An 11,538-nucleotide genomic window follows, 5' to 3' on the forward strand; every position below is an offset into this window, starting at 1 on the left:
CATTAGAGGATTTTCACGGACATACATAATGAAAGAGAACACTCGATGTTCAGATGATGATGTTCTCATCAGAGTTATGGCAACAACGCCAATTCTACTCCACAAAACAGAACATTAAACCTCTTCCATGATTCATTCCTAGTTATCATTGACCTGCTATGGCTGTAAGAAATAATCACTAAGAAATTAGATTTTTAAATCAATTTACTCGTTATAGAAAAATAGAAAACTTGATTTATCAATGCATGAATGACGAACAGGCTACTCCTAAATCCTCCTCATTACGTTGACTGGCCTTACATCAAATGGTACGCAGTAATATTCGAGGTTTACTGTACAGGAACACTAGACATGACTAGACTAGACACTAGCTCTATTTTCGCCTACTCAGGACAAAAGCTCCAACTATCGAAATAGCACACATTGTAGGGCTCGTGGCCTAGTTCATCCCTGCACTTTTCGTTATGGTCCCCTTACTCGAATTTTCGGGTCAGTGTGTCCGTCCCCAAAATGGCTTTTACAGCAGCAAATTTCGATTTTCGAGCTCTATTTTCGCCTACTCAGGACAAAAGCTCCAACTATCGAAATAGCACACATTGTAGGGCTCGTGGCCTAGTTCATCCCTGCACTTTTCGTTATGGTCCCCTTACTCGAATTTTCGGGTCATTGCGTCCCCAAAATGGCTTTTACAGCAGCAAATTTCGATTTTCGAGCTCTATTTTCGCCTACTCAGGACAAAAGCTCCAACTATCGAAATAGCACACATTGTAGGGCTCGTGGCCTAGTTCATCCCTGCACTTTTCGTTATGGTCCCCTTACTCAAATTTTCGGGTCAGTGCGTCCCCAAAATGGCTTTTACAGCAGCAAATTTCGATTTTCGAGCTCTATTTTCGCCTACTCAGGACAAAAGCTCCAACTATCGAAATAGCACACATTGTAGGGCTCGTGGCCTAGTTCATCCCTGTACTTTTCGTTATGGTCCCCTTACTCGAATTTTCGGGTCAGTGCGTCCCCAAAATGGCTTTTACAGCAGCAAATTTCGATTTTCGAGCTCTATTTTCGCCTACTTAGGACAAAAGCTCCAACTATCGAAATAGCACACATTGTAGGGCTCGTGGCCTAGTTCATCCCTGCACTTTTCGTCCGCATGTAATTTGAACATTTATCATACATACTCGTAATGGTAGTCAAATTTTAGGCATTGTAGTTTCCTTACCATAAATAAAGATAACGTTTAGTGGGTATGGTCCCATTAGCCCTAGCTGGTTTGTAAGATGAGAAATTGTTCTTTCACAAGAAAATAACTGTGTTGGTGGACCGCTTATCAAAAAGACCCATAGTAATCAAAATTTTACCAAACATTAAGCTAAAACAGCAAAATCTCATTTTTTCTAACCACTATTTATATTCCTATAAACAGCTGGAAAGCATACAATGATTAACTAAAGTAGTATATAGTTCATATAAGTCATTATATTCATATTTAAAAAATGTAGCAGCTAGCTGCCAGCAGCATATCAACTTGCTGCTGGCAGCTTGCTGCTATGCTGCTGTGCTGCTAACTTCACGCACATGGATGTAAGATGAGTCGTGGTACTGTGACATATTTTATGTTAATACTATATAAATACTTTCTGTGCAGTATGGATCGTATATACATTGCCAAACATTTGCACAGGCGGCAGTTACGTTGACAGGACCCACCCATGATCATTAATCATAAATACCTATATATCTAACAAAATTTCCACGAAAAAATCCCAATGTATATACATGTGTACTATTATTAATGTTTTTTGAATAAGTAATAATACAATATATTGGGAACTTTTTTTCGTGGCATTTTTGTTTGATATCCAGGTGTTTTTATATTAATGATCATGTTCGGTCGAATTATTTCGGTCGGGGGAGGGGAGAGATGTGTCAACGAGGTGGGTCCTGTCAACGTAACTTTGCCGCCTGTGAACACTTGTACTGTATAGATACGTGTATGCTGATTATGAGTCAGTAGTTTAAAGTTTTCAGGCAGTATGAACTATCATGATTCATGTGTACCGTTGCATCAGCTGTCATAACACATAATTATATATGTGTTGAAAATAGTAAATGTCCCGTACGAAGCGATTTCAAGCGGAAGCCTGAAAATATGGAAAAATGAATGGGGGAATAAAATTAGCCCAGAGAATTGGTGAATAGCATAATTTTTCCAATATTGAACCTGTGAAGATTTTAAAAATTTGCTTTGAACAAAGATGTGTGATTTTTGTAAGAAGGTGCTTACGACACAATTGTAACATTGGTACATGTAATGCTATATTTTCAGATGTATACTTTCGGTTCGAAGTTTTGGGCAATATTATAATGTTCATTTTTATTAAGCTTGAGATTTGAAATATATTTATCGTGGCTTCTTTAAGGGGGTAGTTTATTAAAAAGCTTTTAACTCGGTACATATTGTTAATTAAAGTGTTTTATCTAGCGGCGGAACTTGGATTTGTTGTTAAAGGGGTATAACATAGGGATGTTACATTTTAACTTGTGCCCTTCCTTCAGGACCGAAATTTCTTTGTTTTTTTAATGTTGTCAGAGTGGTTCAGTGGGGGTAGTCACCGAAGAAAAGGTTAACAACAATTACTAGTCCGAAATGGTTCACTTCTTAACTCTTGCCCCCCCCCCCCCCTCCCAGTGAAATCTAGTCAGCTACAAAACAAAGTATGATTCATTGCCTGTGCGATAACACTTACAGTCACATGATAGTTTATTTCATTGGCATTGTTCATATTAGCTACAATGTCGATACTATTTGCTTAGGAATTATATACGTGAAATTCTATTGATATTATTGCAATGATAAACATTGTAGAAAATAAAATAAGAAACACAATGGCAGAGGTATCCGATGTTCCCGAAGAATTTCAGACAAAGGAAGGCTTGATTTCGTATAGCTGTGGTTGGCAAGCGTTTTCAAGACCAGGTCCATTGCTGTTATTAAAATGGAAACTTGAACCAAATAATAGCAGCATACCGTGGAAAGACCTACAGGTAGTATCTCCTCTTAGAAACTATACATTGAGATACATGTACAAAAATATGTAACATGATCATATCTACTTGCTAAAATTAATTTTAAATGCAACTTCTAAAATTAGAGTAAAATGCATAAGGTTACAGTCGAACTCTCAGGTATATATGTCGGAATTGCTTCATACATTTAATTATTTAACATTGAAATTTGATTGGTTTACTCGAACGTTATATACATTGAATCAATTGGAAACTCCTTAAATGTATGAACTTGTCCACACAGGCCTTGGCCTTTTGGAATTTCTGTAAGTAAAACCTGAAACTTGAAACTGAATTATACGGTTAGATAATAGTGATTTTATTTGTTGGTAGCTTTTTTAAAATTTCATATTTAACATTATCTTCAATATTGACGAGAAAAGCAGTTGCATATATTTTTCAATGTAATCTCCTTTTGCTGTTTAGCTAAGACATTTCAGCATGCAAAGAATGAGATTCTCATTTTTTAATCTTGGAAATAACGAAAGAAACTGTCCAATTGGTACATACAAGCTTTAAAAAATTTCAAATTTTACTTCTGTTTGATTTATAAACGGCTTTTAGAAAGAGTGAAAACGATGCAAAGTCAATGCATTATGTTGGTTTATGTGTTTAAAACAATCATTAAGAAGTGATCGTTTCCTTCATCTTTAAATAATTGGAAGTACAGGATGATCCATCGTATGGTCATACAATATGTTCTGTTATGTTTTTGTTATGTTTTGCCCTTAACTATCCAGAATTCATTTTTGGATGTCATCATAAGGTGCTGCATTCAAAAACCTAATGAAAAAGCTTATGCTTTATCAATTTCATATTTCATGATAGTTTGTGTTTTAATTGGATTGAAAATGTCATTTTAAATTTAGCAATAGCTGGGGCGTTAGGAGTTTGGTTCATTATATGGACTTTTTTCTTTTAGATAACGCGACTTCCTACACAGAACTCTAATCAATACACTTCTGATCGTACTTATACATTGATATTTCAGGCAATCCAAAAGGTCCACCCAGTTCTGAAATACGATTTTCAAAAAGTACAAAATCCGCCACATGACAAAATCCAGATAACATGGATTGGACATGCTACTGTTCTTGTTCAAATAGAAGGGATGAATATACTTGCTGACCCAGTATTCAGTGAGAGGTGTGGTCCAGGTGGTTTCGGAATACTACTTGGTTACAAACGGTTTACGCCTCCTGCGTGCCGAGTAAAAGATCTACCGCCCATAGACGTTGTGATCATCAGTCATAACCACAACGACCACTTAGATTCTCAGTCGGTCGATGACATTGCTAAACATCACCCAAATGCCAAGTGGTTGGTCGAATTAGGTAATAAGAAATTTTGCGTTGACAAAGGATGCGCAAATGTGGAAGAATTGAAATGGTGGGAGAGTATAAGTATTGGTTCCCTCACATTTGTATGCACTCCAACACAACACTGGTGCCAGCGATATCCACTCGACTTCAACAATGTAAGATGATGCTTCTGGTTTTACCAGTATTTAAGTTGATAAATACAATTAAGATTAAAAAAACTACATCATAGCAAGTAGACAGATAATTACAAAGTAATCATGGTAGTCAATATTCGAAAATATCAGATAGAATTTGAAGAGCATCATCATCGGATTAACAACGATTTCGATCTGCATGTGGTGCTCATTAATGTTGAGGTAATAAGTCATGCGTGTACGTAAAAACATAAAAGAAATCACACATGTTAATACATTCACTGATATTTTTCAGGCTCAATGGTGTGGATGGGAAAGCCCGAAATACAAGTATTACTTTGCCGGGGGCACAGGATATCAGTATATGCTATTGAAGTTGATTGGCCATAAATATGGACCCTTTGATCTTGCATCGATACCAATAGGTGCTTATGAGCCCAGGTAATAAAGTTACACAAAGCTTTCAAGTTTAATAATGCATACTTTGATAAGATTTACCTTTTGCGTTTTTTTCTTTATTTTTATGATTTTTGGGATAAGCGTGAGGTTTGTGCACTTACTAAACACCCGTTAATTTACATTTTACTGACCATTCCAAGGCGTAACCTAACAATCCTTGATAAACATACCTATTTTTTTATATAGTACTATGTATGAACTGTGCTGTTTGTGGAGTTTTGTGCTGTTCTTCCATGTGTTTTGTTTATGATTTTTTTGTTTTTATGTTCTATGTCTTTGGCGTTTTTCCAGTGCCATATAACTGGGTTTATGTTCAAAAAAATTGCTACTGAGCTTGTTTCTGAAGTTTTAATTGTATACAGTTCAGTGTGAAGTATACTTTTGCAGATACATCACCAAATTTGAGAGTGTAAATCCGGAGGAAGCTGTGGAAGTCCATAAAGACATACAGAGTAGCGTCTCAATTGGTATCAACTGGGGAACATTTGAACTGACAGACGAGGTATACCTCACTGTCTGTTACATTGTTATTTCCGGTGCTGACTTATCACTGTCTGTTACATTGTTATTTCCGGTGCTGACTTATCACTGTCTGTTACATTGTTATTTCCGGTGCTGACTTATCACTGTCTGTTACATTGTTATTTCCGGTGCTGACTTATCACTGTCTGTTACATTGTTATTTCCGGTGCTGACTTATCACTGTCTGTTACATTGTTATTTCCGGTGCTGACTTATCAGTATTTTGTTTAAACTTATCTAACACCGTATATACAATGAGTCATACGCAACTTTATTGCACACATTAAAGCTGAATGCAATTTAAATCACTTAAGTGCGAACTTTATTAACGGGCCATCCTCAGCTTTGGCTAGTGCATTTGTTTTTATTTAGGAATGAACACATAGATTTAATTATCTAAAATTTTGGACACTAATTATTATCCAACAAGCAAATTATAAAAAGTGTATGAAAAATCGAACCTACACAAAACACAAACAACCAAATATTGACCCATATCGCAATTATTCAGTGATATTTATATGCTTTATGAACTCAAACTGGTATTTTTCGCAAGTGACCACTCGATAAATATAAATTTACATCAGTGTAAGATATATAGCAATATGTTTTGACTGTTGAACACCGAAATAAATATATTTCACGAGTGATCACGAATCAAATCAGTTTTGTTCACATACGCACACGCACGAAAGCACACACGTGCACAAAGTCCAAATGCTCACAAAATATATTCACTTATCCTGGTATTTTAAATATCCAATGTCATAAATCCACACACAAAATTGAACACATTATATAAACACTATTTAAATAAAAAAACACTTTCAGAATAATTCCCACAAACTGTTAAAATGCAGTCTCAAGAACTTTCCCTAAAAATCTATAGGCATCTTATATATAGTAAGTATATATTATATGTTTCCGGTCCGAATAGAAAAATCCGCCTCGAAGGTCGGAATTTTCGATCCAGACCGGAAAAACATGATTGATATATTTTCTTGCATCCCTAAAATATTAAAAAGTGGAAAAATTAACGTAGAAAACTCATTTTATTTGTACGTTTAACCAAAAAGCGCAGGTAACGTTGTTTACTGACGAGATGAAGCGTAGTAATATTAGATCACTATTGACATCAAAATATTACACTAAAATTCGCGTTTTTAATGATTATTTATGAATAGTTTAAATTAAAAGTCTTGCATACTTATATATTTGATGTCATTTTATTGAAATGACATAATGTATTATTGTTAGCATGTTTACGGCTGTCCGTTTCAAATTGTTTCCATGTATCATTTAACGAGACAATATGTTGGAATTAACAATATTAGTTTATAGAAGTTAGTGTGTTAATTAGATATCAGCTAGTCATTATATCGTCCAGACAAAAGTTTTAAAATGGTTATTTAAGGTAATTACTAATTAAACATTGTGTTTAAAAAAAGTCTATGTGAAGTTCTGTTGTGTATAAAAGGTAAGTGTGAATGTGTGTGTGTACCTTGTCTTACTTCAGTATTACTTGGAGCCGCCACAGGAGTTGGAAAAACAGATGTACAACAACGGTCTGGACCCAAAGACGTTCTTCAACTTGCGAATCGGAGAGACATGGATAGTAGGGGAAGACCGGGATTATGACCCGCCTTTTATGGAAAGAGAGAACGCGGTAACACAGAGACTCAGCAATTTCCCAGGTGATGTAGGGGCGACATGCTGTAACCAGCATGTCAGCATGGCCGAGAAAGTGGAAGCATCAGGAGTATTAACCGTTGAGGAATTTGGGGGAGACCGGGATTATGAACCGCATTTTATGGAAAGAAGGAAATCGGAAACACCGAGCCTCAATAATGGTCGACTTGATGGTGATTTAGGTGGCTATATATGGAAGCCCGCACTGTCGGAATGCGAAAGTCATCACCTTCACAGGATTGATCCATTATGCCAGGATATTAAGATGGAAAGTCAAGGGAAACAAACAGAGCGTTCTAATCCAAGAGAAATTTCTCCAGATCAACCATGGCCACAGAACAATCAGGAAGATTCTGTAACTGGAATGAAACTAACAGGGCGTTCTAAACCCAGAAGTATGGCCCTTGATGCGCCCTGGACCCACAACAATCAGAAAGATTCTGTAACTGGAATGAAACCAACAGGGCGTTCTAAACCCAGAAGAAGTTTGTCTCCAGATGCATCATCGCAACGCAAGAATCAGGATTCTGCTTCTTCAATCAAACCAACAGGTCGTTCAAAATGAGATTGATTTACGTGGCGACAACATACACTTCTAAGTTTTTACGTAGTGAGCTAATAACTTTCCATCTGACTTTAAAATTTCTTATTATTAAGAACCCAAATTTCATTAGAAACATCGGAAAACTATCGAAGCTTGAAAACGCTATAATCTGCGATGGTGCCAAATAATTGAGTATATACAATTATAGCAGAGTTACTGGTTTCTCTGTCTTAAACAATATGGAATCTTCATAAAAAATGAATGTGAAATGAATCGTATATATGGATTTCATGGCAGTGATGTCTAAATTCTATTTGGTAGAAATCCTTAGGGAAATATAATACCCAACGGTTCTCTCTTAAAGTGTATTCATTCACCTCATTTAATAAGATTTCTTATCGCTTTGCTGAAATGCGGAACTTAACATGCCCATATGGACTTATGTCAAGAACTATGTAATGGAGTAGTTTGCGCCAATGCTAAAGATGTAACCAATTATCATAAAATAAAATAGATTGTAACTTAATAGCAATAGGAAATAAACATTTGAACATTCAACTCAAAAACATACACCACAAATAGAGACGATTGTAGTTTTAAAGAAGTCAAACTAATTTATAAAGTAAATACGAACTCTTAATGCAATAAAAATCTTAATGCAAATCTCCGTCAAGACCTCCGAAAAACATGTTTTTTTCTACGCACGCCCATTAATGTGTCTTAAGATTTAAGACGTTCCCTGAAATGGATATCTAATCATGGAGTTGGCAAATCTCAGTTCTCTTGACGTAACCATTTACATATCCACAAGGGGCGTCGGCATAGTTTGTGCCAGCATTCACGAAATCATAAATTGCTCTGAAGCAGGTGACGTTTCGGTCACGTATATTCTTTGCGGAAATAAGCTATCAGACTTATTATTATTATTACCTAAGAGTAAATCAAGCACATTCATTTTAGAACAACCGAATAAATGATGATTTTCAAAGCAGTTAGCTATTGTATTGGGTTTCTGCTTTGTTTGTGTTTATACATTCAATCTATTATATAATAAAGCTGCGAACCAACACTGAATAGATAGTTTATAAAGTTTATTCAAAATACATATAGACATCATGTCCATGTGAATACGTAATTTAAAAAAATACCTTAACAAGTAGAGAAGAAATCACAACAAAATCAATTCATTATAAGAGAAGAGTCTAAATTACAGATATTAACAATATTATCATAGTAATGAAAAAATAATTTTGTAGTTAAAATTGCTTTTGTCCGAAGTGTCTGAAAAAAATAAGGAGTGCAAAATCGCTTTACAGAAGTCCGGCAAATCTTTAGAATCCCTTGTTGTGACTGTTTTTGTCTACTTAAGGAGTGAAATTAACGCTTTACAGAAGTCCGGCAAATCCTTAGGTTCTCTTGACGTGACCATATTCATATCCACAACCACAGGTGCGTCGGAATAGTTTGCGGCAGCGTTCATAGACGTCATCAATAATGGCTTTGAAGCAGGTGACCTTTCGGTCACGTATAACCTTGGCGGAGATGAGCACCCAGGGTTCGTGACATACGGACGCGAGGACCTTTCTGGCTTTGTCCATCTCCCGCACAAGGTCTAGGATGCGTTGGTCCCGTCGCCAGTAGTCCGGGGCAAACCCTCCAAGAATGATCAGAGCATCTATTCTGAAGCCTGGAATAACGATTTGAACATAATTAGACTAAAATGGTTGGCTCATTGTTTAATTAATTTACGAGTATGTATGTGAATGCAATTACTGATCAATAAGCTTAAGTAGTAAACAAATAATGTCCATCATCATCATCATCATCATCATCATCGTTATTATTATTATTATTATTATTATTATTATTATTATTATTATTATTATTATTTTAGCCCCTACTGATGTGTAGTATTAAGGGATATATGATTATATATTACAACACTAAATATTATTTCTAATACGCTCGATAAGACCAAGTTTGTTCACAATGTTTGTCGCAATATACATTGCATATTAGTTGTAATATTTTATTTGTTTTGTATTTCCTATCTCTTTTTTAACTTTTCAATTCACTCTATAGATAGATCATCTATATCTTTATTTTCTCCTTTTAAATATGTACAAATATAGTAATCATTTTCATATGTGCACAATCAAATATCAGTACATATATACGCGTACAGGTACAAATACGAACATCTACAACAAGATAAACAGTAATGTATTTCAGTAAAAGCAAACATTATAATAAACGTTCATGTTAAGCTACGATCTTGCGTGTATACACAATAAATACGGCCTGTCAATAAAATACAAGACTCGATCCTAAGTAATACATGTGTATCAAAATTCATATTTTAAGACTCCTAAGTAGTATATGTATTAAAGTTCATAAAAGGCTTTATAGATATTGTATACAAGCATAGCTAGTAATTATACAGATAGTTGGTCGAAACAAAAATATTTTTGACACAGGAGTAAATCACTATCACGTACCAATAACTATGCGGCCATGAATAATATTTATAAACATGCATTCTATAATAAAGATTACAGTAAAAGGCACTTATTTGTAAGAAGTGAAACACCATAATTAAATCTGTTTTCACTGACAATGTCCGACAGGCACGACACTCTCACTGTGAGTTAGTGGTGTCAGCTCCAAAAGTGAATTATTAAATATCCAACTGAGTGAACCAATATGCGTAATCGAGATTATTAAAGCTGAACAAAGGCAAATATGCGGTATACAGTGAAACACTGATATTGTTTTCAACTTTTGTTTGAAACCTGGCATTTATATTTAAGTGATTATTTAACTACTTAATTAATGCAAAAAAGTAAGGTTCTCAGTGCCGAAGAAACTTGAGGTAAACGTATTGATCTAACTTTCTGATACACATATTATATATATGCATTTTAAACTTACCCTTCTTTTGAAAATTGTGATCAAAACGTGTGTTTATCTGGTATATTCTGATGCTGGAATTTCTTGTTACTTGCCTTTGGAAAAATATTGTTTTTGGTTTCAAAACATTTGCTTGGATTCTTTAGACATAATGTAGTCTTAAACATTGCCAATTCAAGTTGAACAAGTGTTGAAAATGAAAGTAGAAAGTATGAACACATTAAGTAATTATAAACACAATAGAAGCAATCATTATTGTCGTGTCTTAACCTTCATCTCATCGATCCCATACTCGGCCTTACACGGGTATCCATGCTTCGAGTTGTAAGTTTTCCCTTTCTCGGGGCCGATGGTAAACTTTCGTGGCCCTCCTCTTTCAGGCGGTAAAATGGGTACCAAAGCTCAATGTCTTCGTAGTTGAACTCAATAAGAATACCAACTCTTTTACCTGGCATCTTTAAACTCAAATACAACCGTTGTCGTATGAATATAGTAAAGTACAGACCAGTATCAAGTAGATTTTAAACGTTTGCTTTGAACAATGCTGTGTGATTTTTTTTAAGAAGATGATTTAACTTTAGCATATCGATAACGTATTATTATAATTGGATCTACCTGAATATCGGCACAATTGTATCATTGGTCATGTAATGCCATATTGTCCAATGTATACTTTCGGTTTGAAGTTTTGGGCAATATTATAATGTTTATTTTTTATTAAGCTTGAGATTTGAAATATATTTATCATGGCTTCTTTAAGGGGAAGTTTATTAAAAAGCTTTTAACTCGGTACGTATCGTTAATTAAAGTGTTAAATCTAGCGGCGGATCCTGCATTTGATGTTAGAGGGGTGTAACGTAGGGTTGTAAACCCGTGTTACCTTTTAACTTGCGCC

General features: G+C 35.1%; 2 protein-coding genes across 2 annotated transcripts; one reads left to right on the forward strand and one right to left on the reverse strand.

Moving 5' to 3' along the window:
- The first annotated feature begins 2,883 nt into the window (after window positions 1–2,883).
- LOC128244130 (N-acyl-phosphatidylethanolamine-hydrolyzing phospholipase D-like) lies at window positions 2,884–7,760 on the forward strand. Its single transcript, XM_052962145.1, has 5 exons — window positions 2,884–2,892; window positions 4,055–4,540; window positions 4,815–4,960; window positions 5,366–5,480; window positions 7,017–7,760. The coding sequence occupies exons 1-5, from the start codon at window positions 2,884–2,886 to the stop codon at window positions 7,752–7,754; spliced, it is 1,494 nt and encodes a 497-aa protein (XP_052818105.1). The 3' UTR covers window positions 7,755–7,760.
- Window positions 7,761–9,139: 1,379 nt separating this feature from the next.
- LOC128244131 (protein/nucleic acid deglycase 2-like) lies at window positions 9,140–11,098 on the reverse strand. The gene is made up of 2 exons (XM_052962146.1): window positions 10,936–11,098; window positions 9,140–9,420 (listed from the first exon to the last, which is right to left on the reverse strand). The coding sequence occupies exons 1-2, from the start codon at window positions 11,096–11,098 to the stop codon at window positions 9,140–9,142; spliced, it is 444 nt and encodes a 147-aa protein (XP_052818106.1).
- Window positions 11,099–11,538: the final 440 nt, after the last annotated feature.

This window comes from Mya arenaria, chromosome 8, assembly GCF_026914265.1.
Source record: "Mya arenaria isolate MELC-2E11 chromosome 8, ASM2691426v1".
Lineage (NCBI taxonomy): Eukaryota > Metazoa > Mollusca > Bivalvia > Myida > Myidae > Mya > Mya arenaria.

Coding starts and splice junctions, on each gene's coding strand:
- LOC128244130 (XM_052962145.1), top strand. Junction 4,961..5,365: donor ATAGGTGCTTATGAGCCCAG/GTAATAAAGTTA, acceptor ATACTTTTGCAG/ATACATCACCAAATTTGAGA. Junction 5,481..7,016: donor CATTTGAACTGACAGACGAG/GTATACCTCACT, acceptor GTCTTACTTCAG/TATTACTTGGAGCCGCCACA.
- LOC128244131 (XM_052962146.1), bottom strand. CDS start 11,098: ATGCCAGGTAAAAGAGTTGGTATTCTTATTGAGTTCAACTACGAAGAC. Junction 9,421..10,935: donor GGATACCCGTGTAAGGCCGA/GTATGGGATCGA, acceptor TCGTTATTCCAG/GCTTCAGAATAGATGCTCTG.